This window comes from Falco rusticolus, chromosome 12 (assembly GCF_015220075.1).
Source record: "Falco rusticolus isolate bFalRus1 chromosome 12, bFalRus1.pri, whole genome shotgun sequence".
Classification (NCBI taxonomy): Eukaryota; Metazoa; Chordata; class Aves; order Falconiformes; family Falconidae; genus Falco; species Falco rusticolus.
Genome location: NC_051198.1, coordinates 11,921,543 through 11,945,926, shown reverse-complemented (window position 1 = coordinate 11,945,926; position 24,384 = coordinate 11,921,543). Strand labels below are relative to the sequence as shown.

The following is a 24,384-nucleotide window of genomic DNA, read 5'->3' as shown; positions in this document are numbered from 1 at the left end:
AAACTCTGATCAACAGTTGGTAATGAGAAATATGCATCATTCCCCTTACACAGTTCAGGATGTTCCAGAAAAAGGTACCAACCCAACTAAATTGAGACTGCAACGTGGTTTGAGATGTCTGACAGAACAGCTCAGAACCAATTCTATTCAATTAAGTTTATTAGTGGATAATTCTTTTAATCTTTTTTTGGTTTTGTTTATTTGTTTTAAAGGTATTACCGGTAGATCAGAACCACAAATAGATATGATGCTAAAAAGCTTAAATTTTATCCTTGAGTTATACCACTAATCAGTCCTAGGTCTCTTGTATAAGGGATGAGAGAAGTTAATTGCATGGAGGAAGCAGCCTAACTAGCACACTGAACAGGAATGTGCCCAACCCATTACGCAGAAAACACTGAGGACTTAAGACAATTTAGTTCAAACACTTTTAGGACTCAGACACATTTCTTTGAGGACTGACTCTTCACTACAGCTGGGTTCCAAACCTCACCATGACTACACTAGTGTGCTCCTTAGGGAGCTAAATCCTGCAGGAGACTTGTTAACAAGGCTTAGTTGACTGCACTTCTGATAGGTAGGGAGACAAGTGCTTCAGCTGCAAGTCTGGGTGTGAAATAAGCAAAATATTAGCATTCAGGTGGCCTGGCATCTTCAGAGTGAAGCACTTCCGAAACAGAACTTCAAGCTCTTCAAGAATCTCATGCTTGAAATTTCACACCCATGCTTCAGGTTTCGGGCGAGACAACTCCAACCCCAAGAAACCCAGCACAGGATTTAGGACCACAAGCCTTTTTTAACTCCCACTTAACTTACTCAGATTCTTCAGTACCTAAAAGTGCATCTGGACTCTAAAGGCTTTCACTTGAGGGATAAGGGAACAAAAGCCAAAAAGCCTTATTGAGACAGAGACGTACATCTAGGACAGAAAGCCGTTCTACACAATGCTCATCTCAGCTGTAATGAAGCAGTAATGACTTCACAGCCCACCACAAGCAATTTTCCACTGAAGGAAGCTGCTGCATGCACTACTGCAGGAACTGCATGCTCTGATAATGAAGCCAGCATATTTGCACACAGACTTACAGCCATACAGGAGTTCAGGTGGGCACAGATGGACACACAGTATTAGCGCCATTGATGCTTAATTATTACCAGCTAAATACAACGGCTATTGTCCACGTTAGACTTTCAAGGAGATCTAAATTAGGCCTTTATACACTGGAAATGAGACTCAATCCCACCTGATCTCACTCACCTGAAACTAAGCATTTTGCCCAAGGTAACTATCTAGGCTCCTTTCATAATCAAGACGACAAACTTTACCCTGCCCTAAGGTAGTATCACAAGTCTTAAGTTGGAAGAGCGTTACTTCTTCAGAAAATAAATTGAGATAGACACCATTTCCCCCTCCCAGCATACATGACTCCCTTAAATGAGAAACCAAGTCTAAGATGTAACACTCAAAGTGTTTACCATTTCCAAGAAGAACAGGGAATAAAAATTAATTTAATATTACCTTACTAAGTGTATTCACTTAACACTCCGTTTCCCGAAAGGAAGCAACTGAAAAGCACTAAGGAAGTCAAACAAACTGTAAACAGTGACAAAAGACAGAACATCATGGAATTAAGTTATAAATAAACATTGCCCTCTCTGCATGCTGAATCACCATTAAAAATCTCTCTCAGCACTGCATAAATCCAGGATCTTTTTTTCCTTTATTTTTCTGAAGAAAGGAAAAATGACGATAGAAATAAGGATGTCACTGATTCTGAATCTCAGTTTCACTGGCAATGAAAGGAACAACTTCTTGCAGTGTTTTGTTTTTTTTTTTTTGTCAGCATTTGTTTATTCCTACTGGCATGGGTAATGGCACTGACAGAGAAGAGTACTTTCACATCTGCTGTGAGTAAAACCAGACTTAACTACTTGCAACAGTCAGAACCAATTCGTGGTATCCAAGACCTGTAGCACAGCAATTCTGGAGTTAGCTTGGCTAAGGTACTTTTAATGTTTAATTGCATGAGTTCAATTGGTTTCTATATCCAAATAAATTACCATTTTTCAAACATGTCATAGAGGTTTTCCCCTACAGAATTTTCTGGAAAGCCTCTTCTCTTTTTCTTCTTAAGAAATCTTTGGTTTTGGAGCCAATTCTCTTTCATCACAGCAGTTGAGATGCATTTGTCTCAGTCTGTGTTTTCCCCTAGCTATAACACGTTTTGAACTCATTTTAATTTGCTTTGCCAGATCACCAGTCCGTTTTTCCAACATTTTTCCCCACACTGCTGTTTATCAGTCTTGGCCTCCATACTTTAATGCGTAGAGAGATGATCATTCATTTTTGGGTGAACATAACATTTAAATTAGTTCCTATAAAAGCATAGTCAGCCTTTGTCACAGTCAAGCAGACATTCAATTATTGGTGATCTCAGGGCCATAAAATCTTTTCAGAGTCCAAAGAGAAAAACACGGTACTTTTTTGGGGGTGCTGATTTACTGGCCTCCTCCGCTGTGAGCCCTTTATGGATACACAAACAAACTCAAAGACAGCTTAAAAAGGGTATTGTTAAAATGCCTGCAGCATTATTAGTATATTGAGAGAAGTAGTTTGTGTTTAATATGGAGTTGTTCTGTCTCCCAAGGATTTCAAACACCATAGACTTTCATAATTGCTAAATAAACTGTGTTCATTTGTTAAAGTCATTTTTGTTCAGAATTTGTCACTACTACTTTTTTTAAAGCAAAGTGAATGGGCTGCTTGATTTGATAGAGTTAACTAGATTAACACTAATGCAGTTAGGTCAATTTATATTTGGAGTTTAGCCTCATTTCCATGTCCCACTGGAATCAAATGCTAACTTTAAACAGCTCTTATGAATTGTCATGCCTTTCAAATAGCAGTACGGGTAATGCTCTTAAATGAGAAAGGAAAAGGATGCTTCACTAAAATTGTTTGGGTTTTGTTGTCAAAAAAGCCACGGTGTTGTCTGACCTTGATGCTGACTGCACAGAAGTTTTTTTTAAAATGTTTTAGAATGTCCCTGAAAAATCTCCCCTGCTTCTTGAGGGGGAGCAAAGGCTCTGGACACACATGCAAATATCTTGCATTTGAGAAAACAAGTCCCTGACATTTATACACTACCCCATTGCCTTATTTGTGTTTCATTATGTACAACCTCAGGAGCAAGACATCAGTGTCAGTGTCCATGAGTGACTGAAGTGAGTTTGATTCCACGTTCCCTCCTAATAGACTGTGTTGTGATTTTTCAGTTATTTCTGCTTGTTAGCCTTCTAACTGTTCATTCTCTTTTTACCCAACTTATTCTGCTGGCTATACCCTGTGTAGTCAAGAGTACAGCCTTAACATCTCTCCCTTACCTCCAAATTTCCCAAACTTTCTATTTATAAAAGTTACCACTGTTCAGCTTTAATATCCATCCATCCATATGTAGGCAGAACTTACAAGGAACACAATGCATAAGTTAAGGACAAGCCAGTGAGAGTACTATTTTGCTGTTTATGCAGAGCGGTTCCACAAATACCAAGAAGGGTGGAGAGAATATCTAACCTACTGAAGACCTGAGGGAGGTTTTCCCTTAAAGACACTGAATTGTGGTAGAATGTTGAATCATACAGATGCATTTACATGGAACACGTGTTGTATCTCTGTATGCATTTTTTTAAAACAGTAAAACATTTATGTATTTCACAGCTGTTTACCCATACTTACTGATGAGGAAATACTATTATTATGATGTAAGTGTCACATAGTGAAGTCAGAATGGTGCAATTTCACAAAAATAGTTTAAATTGCAATTTTGAAGCGACACCTGGTTTTGCTTAAATTAACCTATGAAGTCATCAGTGAAACCAGAATGTGTAAATTATGTATGAGCTTAAAGAGCTTCTCTAACTTATCAGTGTATCATGCTTCCAATAGTAGGAAAGCTATTGTTATGCCAAAATCTTAGCAGAGTATTCTGCACATCACAGTTCTCAGGGGTGGGACATTTTCTTCCACATTGATCTTATTTCATGTATATAAACATATGTAAAATCGTGTTGTAAAATGAGGCAATATATCAATAGTTAGAACAGTTACACAACTTTCATATGATTATTTCATCTTTACAGAAGGATTTAAGTGCTGCCCATGGAACCATGTGCAGATTCTAGAAGTCTAATACTCATACACACATACTTGTCCAACATCAAGCCACAACACACACAAGTAAGTCATAGTAGGGTGCTGCAAGCCTGTATTCACCAACCATCGTGTAACCTGTACTACTTAAAATTTGAGACATGTTTTTATTTTTCTACCTAAAATAAAGAGACAAGTCTCCTTAATCCATTTTATAAGGCATTTTGGTGAAAACCAGAAAAAAACATCTACTTAAAAGAAAGGAAAAAAGTCATCCATACTATTTAATTCTATAAACTTAACATGCAACTTCAATTGCAAATTTCACATACATGTGGTATTGCCTTCCTGATTTAAGACTGAAAATGAGCCCAATCTCTTTAACATTTATTTATCCATGGGATTACTTTATTATATAAACATATGCTTTATTCACTGCATACAATGCCATTGAAGCTGAGAGTAAGGTTCTCTATACCTCCTTTTCAGTTTTCCTTTTAGCGCAATTTCTGGTTGCCTCAGGTGCCAACTAATATATGTTCACTACATGCCTCTAAGACAGGGAAGTGGTGGCATCATCATTGTACACATGGAGATGTGTGGCCTGGTGAGGGATGTGTAAAAGTGTCCTACAAATACAGGCAACACCAGACAACTGATTTCAGAACCGAAATTTCACTTTTTTCAGCTTGAATGCCACTAAAAATCTAGCCCTCAAACATCTCAGGCTGGAAAACAAGACGTATATTTAAATAACTCTTCAGAAAATGCATTTAATAGCAAAAGGAGACAGAGTGAAAGTGAGAACTTCCTAGCCTCTTACTGCTGTAATAAGTAGTTCTTACAATAACTGTGTTGAAAGGAATTTCAGAAAGCACACATTCTGTTTATAATTTGCTCATTATCACATACTTATATATTTTATATATATAAACATATACATTTTAGACCAATAGAAACAGCACAGAATTGCATTAATTTTCTTCAGCATTATATTTATAAAGTCAGGGAGATCAGCGCTGATATTTAGAGATCCATGCTCAGCTTGCACTGACTAGTGGTTACTGTTTAACAGTTAAAGGAGTAGTGAAAAATGTATGAGGCTGATAGACCCAAATTATGGAAAGTATCATCTTATAGACTACTAGGTTGCAAATAGAATTTTACAGTTGAAATTTCTGTGCTGATGAAATTGCTACTGTTAGACTCTTAGGGAATTTTTAACCCTGAGGTTTCAAATATTCAGGCAGATTATAGGTCAAGTGTGCTGGTATGTACTTAGAAGAAAGAAATGCATCCTTTGAGAATTACTCATAGCTCATGGTGGGCTTACATAAGACAGGCTATTTGGCCAGCCTCACCTACATGTTAAAAGTATTCTTGATGTTTACATTACAAATGTTCAGATCCACATGATCTTATCCTTTTCAGTTTTTCTTTGCTGATAATATCAATTCCACTGCAAGTTTATTTTCATCACTATATATTCAGTCTTCCTACTGGTACTAAACCATATTTATACTTTCTCTGCAGCTGTCAGCCTAACCAACATGAGCTATTTTCATTTGCTTGAGAAGGCTCTGAATTTCCAAAGCCTTATCCTTAAGAATTTGCCAATTCTGTACAAAGACATCTGAAGATTAATTTGCAGTAGTAAATATATCAGTGTACTGATTAAATAGCATCAGATAGATGCTTTATGGTACAACAGACAATTTCAAAGCTTGAGAACAGAACAGCATTTCACCTCTAAAGACAAGCACTTGAAAATTATACAACACTATATTTATGAGTCCTGACTTTTCTCTCTCTTTCCATACTGAATGTGGTATGAGCCCTTTGAAAAAAAGCAATAAACGGCCACAGAAAGAAAACAGCAATTACAATATGAGGCATAAGGAGACAGAATTAATTATGGAGTGAAATTGTGACCATTCTGAAAATTTGAATGAGTTAATGAACTCAAAAAATGTTTTATTCAGGTTCTTTAACATTATTTCCAGGGTGGGTTTATGGTTAATTTGTTGGTTTGTTGTTGTTGTTTTTTAAACAACAACAAAAAAACCCACAAAAAAACCCCAAAACAAAAACAAACCCAAAGCTTTTTAAAAATCACTATGAACAACTGCAGCAGCCTCACCAATTAGGCACAATGAATGAGAATTACAAATTTAGCACTAAAGAACTTAAAATTTTTATATGCAAACTTTATGACTAATTACACTAGCTAGTCTTCAGAGAAAGCTTTATAACCCACAGCACAGAAGATCAAAATGCTTGATAGTAGGAATGGCTGCTGGCAGGTAACTCACATCCCCGGATGACTTTAAACGCTATTATTTTAACCCCAATGGCTTCCTGAATTTTCAGGCTCTGTTGATGTGATATATAACTTTACAGTAAAATTCAGCTTAAAAGGCAAAAAAGAATAGATTATTTTGTTGTTTTTAGTAAGACTACTATACTGAAATATGTTCTGAAAGCTATCATAGAAGTGAAACTGCTCATAGATACACCAGAGTAAATGTTCCAGGAGAAACTTTAAATGAATTTTTAATTGAAAAAAGTTTAATGTGACTATTTAACTTCTTCCTAGTCATGTCCCTCAGAGTACTGTATATAACAGAAGAGTTCCAATAAGCTAGGAAGAGCTAGAAGCACTGGCTCCTTTGTCTTTGAGCTGCATAGAGTTGTCTCCTATACAACCTAGGATTTTTATACTCCTTGGCTAGCAAGGGTCAGAAGAGATGGACACAATCCAGTCCTGGTGGCCACTAATATCTTTATTTGGAGGAAAATTACAGCTGACTGGAAGAAAAGCAATGGTATCTTATTTGAAAAAGGGACAATTGTTTGATGTTTACAATGTGATTAAGTATCTTTTTGAATCTTCTAAGAAAGGGGTGTAGTGCTTTGCACTTGATCTTAAAGGCCTTTTGCAGCCTAAATGATTCTATGGTTCTGTACTTCACCACACTTAATGGTAATCAAAAGACCTCCAGCTGCCCACTGTTCTTCTCATTAGAGGCAAGATTCTAATTAACAATTGATGAACTTACACTTGAGGAAAAAATGAAGCAGGAGGTTGCATTTAAGTATAAAAGGACAGACCATAACGATGTGCAACGCAGAAATGCAAAGATACATAAAGAAACCGTATTTACGGATTTAGAAGGAAAGGCTCTTCCCTAAATCCTCAGCAAAACACATTTCTCTCTGCTACAGCAGAGGAATTCTCTCAGCAGACTGCAAGTACCTTAGGTCTCCATGTTAATCAGTCCATTATTTAACTGCATGAACTTTTCTCCAAATCAAGCCAGCAGACGCTCTGTAATACCTAACCCATAATTCTTCAAGCTCTTCATCTTTAAGCCAAAACTTGTCCTCAAGCTCCCCACACAATGGGGCATGAGCCAAGGCCACAAGCTGGGCACCTACGTAACCCCTTTTTTATAAATATGAAGCAGAAACTCTCATGCAGCCTCCATACTGTGCAGAAGTTCATAAACACATAATAAATTAAATATAGAGAAAAACAGTCACCAAAGAGTCCACAGTCCTGGACTCCAGCTTTCCAAGAAGGGTATCCATCATACTGAAGCAAAGAGAACTGTCATCTTACACTAACTACACTCATGGTTATGCCTACCCTACAAGTGTTCCTTCCTTATCTGAAGGAAACCTTCCTACAAAGGATTTCCTTATTTGAAGGAAAAAAATCTGAAGGAAGAACTATCATCTAAGAAATAGCATTATGAGATTCCAGCAGTGAATCAGGTTCAATTCTTCTCTTCATCCAGGAAATCTGTTTTGCCTCTCAAGAGGATGCAGAATACTGGAGCATTTACTAATCTAAGAATTATCTTATGTTTAATTATTTTAACAGTTTTCTGTCTTGTAGTGTTACTGCAATTCGGGTGAACAAAAAAAAATCTCAAGATCTTAAAAAAAGAGGGGGGAGGGGCATGCTTTTGGTGGAGGAAAGAAGGGAGTATGCTCTTGGTGGTTGTACTCACATTGGAAAGGTGATGCAAGTTGATCCTGGCCCAGTCTCAGTGGTAATGAGCCCTCAGTGGACTGTTCTCCTGAAATCACTTTTTTTACTGGATAATATTTGGGTTTGATCACATATTCCTGTGTTTGGCCATGATGAAGATTCATCATCAGTGTCTGAGATGACAGGGGTATCATCCTGTTTTGGAAAAGAAAAAACAACAAAAACAACAAAAAAAAACAGACAGAATGATCTAAGAATTAATAAATTAAACTTTAAAACTACTGGTAAACAATTAAAGACAATAAACTGTACTCAAAATTCCCAAAATATTTTGGGAAACTTACTAGCTTTCAGTTAAGCACCTGATTTTCTGTGCATTTAGCATTCTCATTGTCTTGTCAGCTCAACAGCTAACAAATAAAGACTACGGGGATTATATCACTTCCTTTTCAACACAGCAAGAGAAATCTCATGGATACCTCAGAAAACGGAGGAATAGGAAAAAGCTCTCCTCAAAATCACGAGTTGGAACTCAACTCTGTTAGCACACATAGCTTTCCAGACTGGTCAGAGCAGCAGCACTGCATTCAAACCTCTCTCCATTTCTTACAACCACCATTTCACACCAGGTATCTTAAGTAGAACCTAAGCCCAGCTGACTTTCCCCTTCTCTTCCCTGAAATCCTGTTCCCTTCTCTGCCATATTCCTCCACTCCCACATAGCTCCTCTTCCCCTTTTTCAGCCTGTCTCCCATCTCACAGAATCATTTAGGTTGGAAAAGACCCTTCAGATAGAGTTCAATTGTAAAATTAATGCTGCCGAGTCCACCACTAAACCACGTCCCTGAACACCATGCCTACATGTCTGATGCTGAGCAAATGCCCCAGCTGCAGTTTTTTCTAAGGTGTCCTCCTGTTTCTGCAGCACTTACGTCTGCTGGCATTTGCAAGGTGCCTGCCAAGACAATACTACATGTAAACATTCAGCCTCCAGCTGGTACATCTTTGACCTGAATTTGTAAGAGTGACCACAATGTGAAACTCAATGTACATAAAATCAAAGACATTTACATTTCAGATGTGTTTCTGTTTCCCAGCATCACATTACTTTCCCCATCCACTTACTCTTTGCCTGCACTATTGAACATCTGACAAATGTCCCATAACCACATGGCTTCCTTTAACAGCAAAACTATTTCCCTTTTCCTGTTAAACAAGATGATTCCTTCGAGCTCACTGATTCTCTCACTGCCAATCCCAGTTCCTTACTTGTATTATTAAATTCTTCCCTAAGACCTCAGCTTCTCACTGCACAAGATCTTAGCAACTTTCATAGAAAATCCCTTCTGCCCTGCTCAAGAAACATGGTTATTTAGTCACCAGCAGCAGTATGAATCATTTCTTTACTAGCAAACTGGCCTTCACTCTTCCAAGTGCTACCCAGCAATAAACAAGCAAGGGAGCAAATTGTGCAGCTCTTCGCTACAAAAAATGAAACTGCAAGCTGCTTTGGAGCCCTGGGCGGCAGAGTTCCACTGCCTAGCAAGTACTAGCACACCCTCAAGTAACAAACCTACTAACAGCAAGTCTTCAAGAACTTGTAGCTAGTGTCAATCACACTGTAGAGATATGTGTTCCTCAGAGAGTAGTATCAATTACTAACCCAACAACAGTGGCTACCAGGACTACATTTTCCTTTGTTCAAATGAAAGCAGAGCGAGATGCTGTACGACACCCTCACTTTCTTCTCAACTAAGGGTCTGTAATAAGTTCAGTCTGCAAAAGTGGAAAACCAGGAAAGTTACGGGATTTGTAACAACCATCCCTCAAAGAGGCACAGTTCTGCAGGGTAAGTAACTGTCCTCTGAAAATAATGCATGGGCCCTGTATCACAGAGGACAGCTGAGCAGCACTTCCCCACAGTGGTGAGACTGAAAAGTTTCAGCTGAATGAGAAGTTGGATGATAACTGTATTGTTTTCTGGCATGTGGAGCCTGAGACATCCCCATCTCCAAAGCAATGCCTGATTCCTTAGCCATGTTATTCAAGGATGCTTAGTAACTGCTGTAGCCAATGGATTTGTGGTTAGGACAGACAATGGGGTTTTGTCCTACACAGATGCTCTTGTTAACTTGGATCAGTTTGAGAAAAAGTGCATTCATTAATAGAGACATTCTGTGACTCTTACATACAACGGAAACATAACTCCTCAGATTATCTCCAAGTCAAATTTTTCTAATAGTGCTTACACAGTCTCATTACATTCAGTAAAAGTACTCTCTTCAGCTTCAGAGAAGATACTGTACTTTCTGTGTTGTCTTTAGGTATCCTACCAGCAGATCAAAGAGAGGCTTCAGGGACATTGGAGATCAGGTTCAAAATTCTACAGTCTAATAAGAAATATCACCAAGACGACATCAGCCTGTGATAAAGCTGAAGTCACTGCTTTCAGTACTGCTTACATATAAACTTCATTTCTTTGAAGAGTCACTGCAATCCTTCGGGCACAAACCTTTTTTTTTCCCCTACAGGTCTCACTTGACCCCTACATATAAGGACACCCACTTCTGTACCTGGACATAAGAGGGTCTATACTGAATTCTTCCCATGTGACATATAAGCAGGCCACAACAACAAAGGTCAAAATACTACAGAAGCTGACACTACAGCAACCTATTAGAAGTTAAAATATATTTAAGTTTAATGGTGGTGTGCTATTTGCCTGGACACAGATGTTGCCATTTCAGTGCCTGAGGGTTTTCTGTTAAGATTGTAATATGTTTTAAAATGTTACCTTTTATATTGCCACATACCCAGTCACACTATAGTCCAGTGCCATCAACCTACATTAGAGTCCCATCATAACACTTGAAATTAAAATGATTTTTTTTAAAAAAATCATTAAATAACCCAACAACACACCACACCAAAGACAGGAAAGCCATACACTGGAGGTTGAAAGTTTTACCACAAGAATTTATAAAAAGTTGCCTCTTCCTTCCTTCTTAGGCATTGTAATTTTCTTCCTTAATTTAGCTTGCATTAAGTATTAATATTATTAAGGCAGTATAAAAATAAGTTTTGTTTTGAGAGTATTTTACTTAGCAGTACACAGAAAAGCTGTAATCTTTACTCTAGAAGCTCCAGTGCTTTAAGAGGAAACATCTTCACCTCACGTTCAAGTTGTTAATCTTGAAAATCACCTAGTCTTGCATCAAAGTGTGAGCCTACAATAGTTGCATGAAACCAAAAATACCCATCTAGATCCTTTTTCATGCACATTTGTGTTCATTTTTGATGATCTTGATGTATAGCTACCAAAGATCTTGAGTATAGATACACACAAAAGTACTCCGAATGTTTAAAAGTTGCCCAGTATTGGACATCTGCTGCTAGTATGGACACAAGCTAACTAGCAGCAGGTTTTTGCCAGCCACCCGACCAGCTTGACTGGTCTTGCTCACCAGAAGTGCAGTTCCAGTAGGAGCTGATATGGTCAAACATCAACCCATTTATGAGATCCTTCTGTTCAGACTGTTCCTTTGATATTCAAATTCTTCTCAACATGCCCTAGTTCTTAAAGATGTTAGTTCATAATCAAAAGGATATTGCATAGCTAACGGAGACACTGCATCTTCCACTAGAACCAAGGACACTCCTCTATATCATCGGAGCTATATGAGACCAGTGACATAGCTCTATCAATAGCTTGGGCATCGGCACTAGTGAAGGACCCAGGTTTTTTTCTTCCTAGACCAGCACATAGGGGTCCTTCAGTGCTGCAGGTCTTTTAAGTAAGAAGGTAGGATTTCTAGTGAGCTCAGCAACACAGTGAGGGGTTGGGGGGTTTGGGGGTGTGTGTGTGTTCCTTGTATTGATCCCTGTGAAAGAAACCTTCAGGACTATACCTTCTAATTGACCTCAGAAGACAGAGGAGAGCCTGAGCCTCAGAAAGGCAGCAAGTCATACATCAGCACTGGAAACAATTGATACAAATGTAAGATGTCACAAGGAAACTGCTTTATCACTGTTCAGAGTACACTAGGGTAGCAATACTAGGCACCAAATGGAGCGTTTTCATCTATTCCCAGTGTTGGATTATTCAAATTAATAAAAAAAGTAGCAGGCTAGACTGATTTCTTCACAACACTACTCAGTGTTCAAGGCCAGTAGGAATAGCTGGTGCTATCTTCCTACCACAAGAGGATACTCAAAGTAGGTCACAGACACCCTAAACTGGGTCTTTATAATTTAAAACAAAGAAGTGAAAGGCACACTCATCAACTCATGGCCACTATACCTAACAGTGAGAGATAAATAGCTGTTATCTATTAGTATCACCATAACTGAAGGTATTTCATTGCTTTCCAGCTTCAGCATGTTGCTTATTGCATGTCTGAACACCACACAGCTCAGTGCAACCTCTGGACATTGTTGCAATACAAAATATTAAAGCACTAAAGCTCTCTAACACTAGTTAAAAAGACGCAATTGTTAGTTCAGGTATTCAAATTTTGCATGAAACAGCTTAGACTACACATTACACAGGCTTATGTCACTAATTCATCCAGTAGTTTGTAAATAGATGGTCAAAACTGACATTAATAAACTTGACAAAATTTCCATTGCTGAAGCACACACTAGACAAACAGCTAATTGCATTTTCAACTAACAAACATAATGATAAATACTAATAGGGTTACAACAGCACTACAGAGGGAGAACAAACATTTGCAGCTAACTATCATACAAAAGAAAGCTTTCTTGCTTGATAAAAGCAAACCAGGAATGCAATGTATCAGAGTAACCCTGGCAAGCAGAAGTGAGACAAGCAATGTTTGGCATGAAAAGTACTGTCTAGACTAAATAAGACAAGCCTGACTCAAGCTGCTTTCTTAACTTTCTTTACTGTAAGTCTGATGCTCCCATGCTTGGCTCCTAGCTAGCAATACCTAAAAAATAATAATAATAATAAAAAAATCTAAATTGCTAACACAATTGTTTTACACAAACCTACAAATTAATTCCTTCTTCACTACCTCCTCTCAAACTCACAATGAACAGTCAAAAGGAAAAGAAACCCCATTTTCTAAAACTATGAGATAGTAAAGAAAATATGCAGGACAGTTCAAAAGGCATGAAAATAGAACTAAATCCCCCCACCCTGTCAATTATTAAAATTCAGTTGCTGGTTCAGCCTGACCTTTGTCAGCTGTTTCTTCCTTACATTGCTTCTCTGTTGTTGTTGTTTTAAGATACATGAAAAAGTTTAACTTCCCAGCTGATGATGAACAGATGGGATTTCTTCAAAGCCCTTTACATTATCATACCTAACATTAATCAAGCATGGCCTATTTCACAATATTCTACCAGTCACAAAAGATGAAAAGCAAAAGTGTTCAAGCTTTTCTTTCTTTTCATCATTGCAAAAATCCTGCAGAAAATTGATTTTATGTACAGAAATGTATTTTAACACATAATTAAAAACCCTGTCCCTGAAATATATATTGCTCATTGGTCAGAATCCTTTTGTCAGCATAAGATGGTATAACAGCAGAACTAAAGCTCTGTGAAAGAACAGTTTTCAAACTAAGGGCAACTATGACTCCATTGATTCATTCCATCTTCCACATACAACACAATAATGTATAGATTATGAACATTCTTCCAGGCTTCTAAAGAGAAGAGGTACACTGAGTTCTCCAGAATGACAAGCAATGATTCATTTCCTAGATGTCAAAAAAGCAGAAAAACATCTTAAGGCAAAAGAAATATATCTGTTGGTGAAATATTCAGATACAGAGCAAAAATATAAATGCTCAGTCACACAACCTGATAGAAACTACAGTTCCTGTAAGTTATGCAACAGCAGACAAGCATTTCTCATATAATCAAGCATTTAAAGATTACATTTGAGTACTACTCCTTCTGAACTGGAATTAAATTATCTAAATGCTAACTCTATCAGTGGGAAAAAGGAGAGCTTGCCTAATAGAACTTTTCATTAGAATGAGCACAGGAAGTTTGTTCCACCCCACTTCCAAAGTGCCATCAAGATACACTGATGCACATGTAAAAACAAACATCTTCTTAAGACATAACTATCCTCAAAGTAAACTAGCACTTAAGGAAACAATATGTATGAAGGCTAGGAAAATCAAATATAAGACAACAATGAACAAGAATGACATAAGTCTGTAGTCTTACAGTAACAGCAACTTTCAAACTTCCCTTTTCACCACGCACCAAATGAACAGCTAGACACTACAAATTACTGATTATCCAACACTTAACCAGTGAAAGCTCTTCATGAATCCAGATGAATTAATTTGATGTCCAGATTATTTCATACAGGTTCTCAGCCATACATACACCTTCAACTTGTCAGGCACCTCTTACCAACAAAGTTCAAGGAGGAAAAACAAAGAAAAAAACCCAAACCTAACCAAAAAACCCTAGGTGTGTCGATGACTTGTTCTTATTGATTTGCTGTTGTTGATTTTGGTTTTCTTTTTTCCAGGACACTACATTTGATAATACTACATTCATGTCAGCATCTTTTGGAAACCAGGAAGGGTATCAAACTCATTAATAATTCAGCTTTTAAAAGAGTGTCTACCAATGTCACAAATATTTGCATTTAAAATTTGACCTGCAGGCACTCACTATGTTGCAACAATGAGTCAAGATGAAATTCACAAGTTAATGGCAAACTTACTTAAGGAGAGCACTGAGCAACTTCAATACCTAATCTTTAGTAAATTAACATATGATATCCCTTCCCTGTATTACATTACACTTTCTACAGAAAAATTGCTTTTGTTTTCATAGGACTAATGGCATGTTACTGAATATCACACTGACACTGCAATAAAAATATTACTCTGATAAAGATGTATTAACTAGTGATAATTTCTAATCTGTCCACCCATGAGACAGACTTTGGTATTAGAAAAGTATGCTGAAATGGCAATTAAAAATAGAAACATAAACTCCCACAATGGATGTGATAGGATAAAGGCAAATAAGCACAGCTGCTGCAAAGCAAAACCATGCATCACTAATCTACTCAAATTCTTGAGCATGTTAAACAAAACAGCAAAAAGCCCAGTTGGTTGATATAATTCATTTGAAATTTGAAAAAGACTTTGAAGAGTTATCTTACAAGAGGCTACTAAGAAACTCTAAATTATAAAACAATGTTGCAAGCTTAAAAGGGGCAAAGATACCGAACAGATATACTTTTTTTTTCTTGGTCATATATTAATTATAGTAGGTCCTTTTGAAGTCTACTAACACATTAATACCTCACTTCAGTTACTTATTTAACTTAGAAGTATAAGAAATTTTGCAAACCCTCAAATATAATTTGGTCTTAGAGACTAGTAAGCATATATTTACACAAGATAAGTATATTCTCAGAATGAATTTAACAGCCTTGTCTGAATTAAGCAGAATCTGTCATTTAGGTCTCTAATAACAAAAAAGTAAATATGCCAGTAAAGAATGTAAAACCTTGGTCTACTCTTGAAATTCTGACAGGTTAAGTCACAATTATGAAAAAAAAAACCCAACCAAAACACAAACAACACACACAACAAAACGAACCAAACAACAAAAACAAACAAAAAAAGCGCCAAAAAAACAATAAGTAACTACACCAAGTTTTTGTGTAGATGCAGATGGATTAGCAAAAACATTTTGTCACTACAGCTTGTTATATCTAGAAAATGTTTTAAAAGTATGACCTTGCTGATATAAGCAGAGGTTCTCAGAAGGGGTCAGAAATAAGGAACACATCATAGGTTTATAAATTAGACTTCTCTCCAAGTAGGAAAAGGCATAAAACCCCCAAGGCAATTAATAGTTGTTAGAGAGGAAGAGAGAAAAGACTCAGAGTACCTGCACTGTAGATTAAATCAAGCATTGATGAACCTGACAATGTGCATCAGAAGCAATCAGAAGTTGTTACGCGTTATTACCAATGTCTATGCTGACTGCAGCCAACCAACCAAGAGACTCTAGCATCAGCCTGGTGAAAGTTTCCAGCATACAAAACTGGATTAAAAGATAAAACTCAAAGCATTACTGGGTATAAAGAGCTGAGGGAAAACAACAAGGAAAGCTTTTAACAGCAATGATACCCACAAAGCTAAAAGAGACTCTATGAAGTGCCCTGAAGGAAAAGTCAGACTCTGCTCCAGAGAAAATTCTTCAGGGAATGTATGACAAAGATACAAAATAGCCCTTAATTCAAAATGAAACGCAATAAATTCTAGACTGAAATGGAAATACTTTTTCCAAATACTGCACAATCAGTTTATGGGAAGAACTATCACAAGATATGATAACTCATAACTGCTTCCAAGGATGCCAGTGTAAATGGATGACAAGCACACCTCAAAGTTCAATTACGAGATCACAGAAAAAAAATCAGAAATACCTGTGCTTAAGGATATCAGTTTCCTGCATAACAAACAGTATAAATAAACCTTAATTTTCTACTCATAAGGGACAACAAGTATGCAAGTAGAGCACTTTATCCCTCTGTAATACACACTGATTTCATATTTATGTAACAACCAGCAGATGTAGTATATTGACTTTGCCCAAGTACTATACACAAAAAGTGCCATGTGCTCATTATACAAGAATAAACTATGTCTTCATGTGTTTGAATGAGGAGTTATTGTACAGTAAGAATCTTAACCATACTCACTGAGAGCTTTCTAAATTTACTTGACAAGAAGCATAAAATGCACAGTGCTTTAGGACAGCTAAGCCTAGAAAATGTCAAGATTAAATCCAGACTCCAGCTCCAGTATGTGTGTTTCTCAGCAGAAGCTCTTTTTGATATACTAAATCAGCAGCAAGAAGCTCTCTCAGACTGCACTGGGTAGAGGATATACTCCCTGAAACACACCAGGGACTGCTCTTACTAAATTACAGCACAGTATTTAGCAATCCTAATGATGAAAAGACAGAAAAAAAAAAAAAAAAAACCCACACGCAAAGTTTATCCAAGTTCTTCTCCATAGTGGCCACCTAAATTTAAGTGATGCAACAACATGCTCCCTGACACATCTGGGAAGTCTGGAAGTGATGCAAGACCAAAAAAACCCCAGAAGTACATGTTGTGCTGTACCCCTGATGGTGAAAAGGTAAGTGGTGAAGAGTTTTGGAGGTACAAATATTATTTGTATTAGACCAAGAACATTTAACATCTAAACTTTCAAATGTACAACTACTTTTATAGCTGAACTAAAACAACTCATATGATCTATTGTTTTCATACCACAAAACTGAGTAATAAAGATTATCCTTTTTTCAAGTCATCACAAAAATAAGATGTTTCCACTTGTGGGCAGAACCAGGGAAAGGGAAGCTAACAGCAAGCAGTTGCACTTAGCAGGAGTCTAACTTTGGGGGTCAGAAGCTTCCAAAGCCTCGTGACACACATCTACAAATACTTTGATTGTTAACATCACACACAAAATATTTTCTAAGTAATTAAGGTAGTAAATTCATGCAGGATCAGAAGACAGCAATTCCAAAAGTTTAGTGAATTTTAGATGTTTCTTGAAATTTACGCATATAACTTTTTGTTCATTAAAATTGCATACATACAATGTCGCATAACTATGTTTTCAACATAACAGATTTTCAGATAAATAACCTCCAGGGAAATTGTGTGCTTGTGCCTACATGGTATGATGTCTTAAAAAGATAAAGGTAGCTCTAATCCTGTTTCTGTCAGTACAAGATGCCTGATGTGAAGAGGTCATTTCAGCAGAGCTGAAGAACAGACTAAAGCTAACGGAACTAATAAAGCATTTGTTCACTGTCATGACCTGGGAATTCCTCTGCAGAAAGAACCTTGACAAAGAACCTTGACAACAGACTAACAAAAATCAACATGCTTTATTTCTACTTCTATTAAAGATACCACAAAAAAAAAAATCATTAAAACTCCACCAAAACACTATTTATCAACTTATCAGCTTGTTTAATAATGGAGACCAGATATAGCCAAATTTACTGACATGAATAATTGCTTTAAGGCTTAACAGGAGCAGCACTCTTAGGAATATCTCTACCGGCTTAGTGTCCCAGAATCAGAAGTATAATATATACCTTTTAACTTCAGACATTAAAGGAAGTATTACATCAATACTAACTCTTGGCATATATATAGATCACAACATTTCATACAGCAAGTAAATTTAAAAACACCACACAGAATCTAGATTTAAAAACAGGCTCTCTCACTTGCTTAACTTAATCCCACTAGAAAAAGATCGCTTGCTTCAAAACTGCACGTTAAAATAATCTTTCAAAAAGTAAACTGAGACAATATGAAGACACTAATATTTTTTGTCTGAAAAGGTTCCTGATTTTCAGCAAAAATTACAGGGCTAAAGGTGAACATGGATTTCAATTGAATAGTGAGTCACTCTTCCACTGCTAATGAGCCCAACGAATGCTATAATTATAATTAATATTATAATGATGCACTGTTGTTATTTCCAAAATAATTAGGTAGAAGGTAAGGTTATCTAGTGTACTGTGATCAATGATGAAAGCTAAACTGTTGGAAATCTCAGTTTTACTACTGATCTTGCTATATTGACCAATACAATTTACTCCAGAGACAGAGAAGTTAGCATAAAAAGGTTAGAATAGGCACACATTTTTTCTCCTTTACACTCCTGTATCTGTAAAACAATGACCTACATCACGATCTAATAAGATGCTGCAAAGCATTTTAGATTGTACAATGCTCACAGTACATATGCAAAAGAATACTGAAACAGTTAAACTGCTTTTAATACAATCTGTTTCCCCAGACAGTAGCATAAAATCCTGATTCCACTGAAGTCAACAGCAGAGCGCTCATTTATTTCATTGCTTGCCATGATTTCATCCTAGGACTTTGTTACTTGTCAAACACAGCTTTGCACCTTTGGACTTAAAACCCACAGATGCTATGTGCAGAACCTTTCCCCTGCCTTCAAATGCCAAAGTAGAGATTCCTCTTTGTTCCTAACTCTACTTTCTGAAACCCGCATTTGTCACCCTGGAAGGCATCAAAGTGCAAACAAACTTAAAGAACACTGTATCCCTGACTTCAGCCCACGATCAACACAGGGATAAAGTATGTGAAAGTGATCTAATTCCTTATTATAAAAGTAAGTCCAACTACATTTCAATTCAAGAAAGCAGCTATGAAGAATTTCTGACATACGGCTGAACCAACAATGTCTGGAAGAACTTGGATCTCCTATTCCAAACCACTTTGCCTACTTTGAAAAAAATAAAAATACTGTGACCAAAAGCCCAGACTGCATTCCAGAGGTCTAGGAATAGCTTGTTTTCCTATTTGCACTTGGTAAATCTGAAGTCTGTGAGGCATTCCTCTGGTTTTTAAGGATGTCTCCAGTTTCTCCTCAAAAATTCACTTTCCTTCTTTCTCTACATGTAAATTTTTGCTTTCCGTAGAACTACAAGGTTTTTTTATAAGAAGTACTTCTCAGAGTGAATTTTAAGAAAATGCAGTTGCTGTACATGTCTTCTTTCTGATACTGTCCCAGTGCTTAATTTTGGTTCACAGGTTTTGGTACAATATATTACACATACATTCTAAGTTGCTGAAGTTTGTGACTTACAGGTTTGTGTTATACACAGGCATAACAGTAAACCACATTTTTAATACTTTTTTTTTTCCCTGTTGCATAAGAGATTTCTTTTAAACGTAAGCTGAATACTGTCATTCCAACAAGTCTGAACTATAAAAAGGACAGGTTATAAGGTGTTTGAAATTACATCCTTAGGGCTCAATTTAGAAGCTTCTCCTCACATTCTTTTGATTTGCATGCTTCATTATTGAAATGTCTGCTAGAGTTCTTTTTCTTTCCTCATTAATGACTTCAAAGAAACACATGCTTGAACTCCTAAATATATTAAACTAATTTAAATTATCTTAAAACACCCAGTGACTGCTCAGCAAACCAGAAAAAGCAGACTGTGCGTCTAGAAATAACATGCTATTTAAACTACGCACACAATCAATTAAAAAATAAAACACATCTAATTAAAGAATACCATCAATACATATACATATAATTTGAGTTTGTTAAAGTTGCTAACGCACCACAGTAACCTACAAATATAAAAATTAATTTTAAAATTCCAAGTAATACCTATTTTTTTTTCCATTTTTGTTTGTAAAAAAAGTTTTCATGGTATAATACTTATGCTTTTTACTTCCTGGGGGTTGGGAGGAATAAAACAAAAAAGCAAATGCTTATGCACCTTTCACAATGAAACAATTCAGATGTGCAATTCAGTTCCACAAGCTCATCAGTTTATGGTACCATTTTAACTAGCATCTGATATATCTAGGTTTTTTAACTTAATTAAAAAAAAAATCTACATACAGCATTTCCCTCTACAGGGATAAGTTCTAATAAAGAATTTTTTAACATTAATACAAGATTTCAATTTTTAAAAAAATATGCACAACTGAAAAAGCCATCCTTAATGTAGTTATATTTGGAACTGTAAAGAAAAATAAGGGCAAAATCATTCCCTTACTGAAAGAGGTATCTTAATTATAAACAAAATCAAAATTTGTATTTTCAAATCAGATGACTGACAGTGACAGCTTACTGCCAAAACCAAGACAAAACTGATTGTTTGCAGTATTTGCATAGGCTAAGACATCTTGAATCACAAAAGAGATCAAATAACCTTATGCAGATATTAAACCATATACATCTTGCAAACAAAAGCTACTGAGATAATTTGTCATGGCAGGAATATAAGCAAAATAACTAAGTACCATCTCAGGACCACTGATAAAAGCCTGTATTTTGAAAACAACTTATTCTGTGGTACCAGCTGGTTTATGAATTACACATACTCAGCAGTCCAGCAGAATTTGTTCCACTGAACTTTTGGAAACCATCATTCCTGCCAAACAGACCTTATTGAGGCTTGTATTTAGCCCCACATCCAAACAGCCTGTAGAAACTCTGCAGTCCTTAGTTCTACATGAAGCAAATCCACTTCTACCTCAGTAAAGTAACAAGGATTTCAGAAAGCTGTGGATACTACTGTGAAACACAACATTACACATTTCCAGGTCACTTCACTACCTTGAATCATGATGATGCTGAGCACATTCTTCCTGTTTCCAGCACTTAAAACATTCCTGTAATTGCCTAGTATTTCTCGACACTCTGAGTCCTTTGGCAGGACTCACTGCTCCATGCTATTTTTAGAAACTCCAGCAACAAATACCATAGGTACCTACCCTTACACACCATTTAATAATGAAAAGGCATAGCTGTTTGGAACCCCTGGGCTAAACACACTGCTTTTGAACAAGGAATGAAAGATGGAGCAGTCAGTGCTTATCTCCAGTTCTTTGAATGCTGCTTGGGGCTTACCTTGTTCAAATGCCTTTATCCTCTCCTGTTGGACCCAGGTTCATTAGTACACCTGATCATGTACAACATGAGCAAACACTGTAAGCTCCACTATGCACACCCACAGACAACAGGTTTGAGTGATGAAGGCCCTGGTTCTGCCCTTCCAGCTAACCAAAAGATACAGAAGCCTTGCAATCTCTCCTTGGCACTTGCTGGCCAAACAGCCTGCCATCTTGGGATCAGTTCCTGTTCTTCTGTGGGAAATGGCTGAATGATCTGTAGGCGCTTTATAAATCTGCAGCTTGCCTTCCAGGGGAGATATATAAAGTTAGAGTAGTGTAACACTCCCTTTCTGCAACAATCAGCAATGGAGAGATACCACAAGCATCCTACCCACAGAGCTGGTTTGCCCCCCAGTCAGAACAACGATAGATGACTGTACTGATACTATTAGATGATGATCCTCTGCTGCCAATATTAACTTCACAACTGAACAAACTGGGTGCGGGGAATGAGACACAAGGTTGAAAGTTTTAGAAAAAAGAAACAAAATTAAAAAAAAAAAAGAAAAAAGTCCCCACACAGGAGCCGCCATATGCCTATGTTATTGGGCCTGGGATGGTAACAAGCAGAAATGACTGGCAGGCCTTTTATAATCCTTACAGCCTGCTGCTTCTTAGCTTATACGGGGCTTTTTTCTCATAAACAGATTTATACCTGCATGGAGATAGAAATTGCTATAGTAGAAGGCCTGTTTTCACAATAAAAACAATCTAGTTACACTAAAAATAATAATAGTTCCTGTGTATACTTTTTCTTAAAAAGCAGCTTTTTTCCAGTTCAGCGTTAACCATTGATGCAGCACAAACACACTGAACACTTGGCCAAGAAATCTCTCAAGTATCTTCCTTGACAGAACTGAAGAACCTACAAGCACCTGAAAAAATACCCAGTTTCAGAAGTACAGGGCACGTAGCTATTTCCTACTAAAATTAAAATTGATCAGCTAGATGTTGACAATATTTTGACTTTAAAAGTACCTTTAGATTTTTTGCATTCTCTGTTCTGTAGCTTTACTGCATGAGATGCTATGGTTCCTGGCACTGTATAAGGCTCCACAGTTTCACAGTTCCAAGTGCTTTAATATTAATTGTGAAATAATGTATAATGATTAAAAGAACAGTATTTTAAAACAACATACTAAAGGGTAAAATTTGGCCTGCACTTCCACCCATAACGATTTTTCCCATCTACTGATCACTCCTATGAACACCAAAACTTTTTGTATGAAGTTGACAAACACAGAACTGCATGCAGGCTGCAATAATTTCATTTTACTAAATTCTAAATCAATTCAGAAAACAATTACAAAAAATATAGTGCACAAAAATCACAACTCATTTAAACTATACAGGATAGGGGTTTTTTTCTTTGGTTTTTCCCCAGTAACATAGGAAGGATGGGAGTAAGAGAAGCAGGAAGGAACAGAAAAGCCCAAGAGCTGACACTTGAATTTTATAATAGAGGCATGTATTGCTTCTTCAATTCTCTATAACAAGTTTGACAATTGACATGTAGTATTTTCATAAGACAATCACTGTAATTTGTAGTTTAACTGAACTAAAACTAATTTTTTACCCAAGTTATATAATCAGAAACAAAACCAGTTATGGCTCCTCATAGCATGGGTTTAATGGCTCAGCTGAAAAAGTAATTCTGAAAGCCTGTGTCAAGCATGCTAAAAGTCTCTAAAAATAAGATTTTTTTACCTAGCACTATCATGCTAAGAAGCTAAAGATTTTAAGAATGAATGCATACTGGTTTCTATATGGTGAAGAAAGATTTCATACTATTTTCAATTACTATAGCAGCATTATATGCTGTGCACCAGTGGGGTGTTGAATCAGAATAGCAACTACTTCCGATAGGAGTCATTGGTTTTTTTAAAACTTCACTAATATTAATCAAGAGAGAAACTTTTTAAAGCTATACCAAGTTCAATATGTCAAGCAACTTGACAACTGTTATGCAAAGAGCTTATAATCTACCCCTCTCAGCATCAAAAAGAAACTTTGACTTTGAACTGTACTTGCAGAGAGAGAACATTAAACAAGCCTTCCCACAGCATTTTCTATCTACAACAGTACAGCCACCACAGATTGAATAGAAAGAAATGTGTGGCAATCACCAGCTTTTATTGCCTCTCTGGTTTCATTCTTTTAGACTGGAGGAATCTCCCTGCTCCCATTTCTCTTTAAAGACAAATAAAGACTACTCAACTATTTTTTTAAATGCCATGATCTAAGTAAAATGGTAGTGTGTAACCTTTTGTGTTAGAGATGCCCTGTCTGCAGTATAATCTAAACAAACTGAAAGTTATGCCTACTAAACTCTGTACCTCTAGGCCCAGCCACCCAACTCTTGTAGCATTCAGGACATGTTTTGTAACAAATACTGAAAAGAATCTTTTGGCTTAAAAAGACTAAAAGCTGAAACTTGGCATGCTTGGACTTGTTTCAAGAAGGAAACTTTATTTTGCCAAACTTGGAAAAGGAATGAATTTTAACATTTCCAACTTGGAAGACAAAAAATATTCTATTCATGATCATATAGCTTAAAAAAACACAAACAAAAAAACCCCACACAAACAAAAAAACCCCAAACACACACAGCCAAGCAAATGGCAGCTTTATAAAACACTGAAATATGTTAATGAGGATAAATATTTTGCCCATTTAAAGAAATCTAAATTAATTGAAAATGTAGAGTGCCCAGGAAGCATGACATTTTCAAGAAGGGAGCAC

The 24,384-nt window shown here is 36.7% G+C and overlaps 1 protein-coding gene across 8 annotated transcripts in view; it reads right to left on the bottom strand.

Annotated features, from left to right (window-relative positions):
• The window catches only part of LTBP1 (latent transforming growth factor beta binding protein 1), a 216,738-nt gene that overhangs the window by 139,584 nt on the left and 52,770 nt on the right, over positions 1-24,384 (bottom strand). For all 8 annotated transcript variants that reach the window (XM_037405594.1, XM_037405595.1, XM_037405590.1 and 5 more), the window contains one exon: positions 8,167-8,342. In XM_037405594.1, coding sequence (XP_037261491.1) covers positions 8,167-8,342 — 176 coding nt within the window. The remainder of the gene's footprint in view (positions 1-8,166; positions 8,343-24,384) is intronic.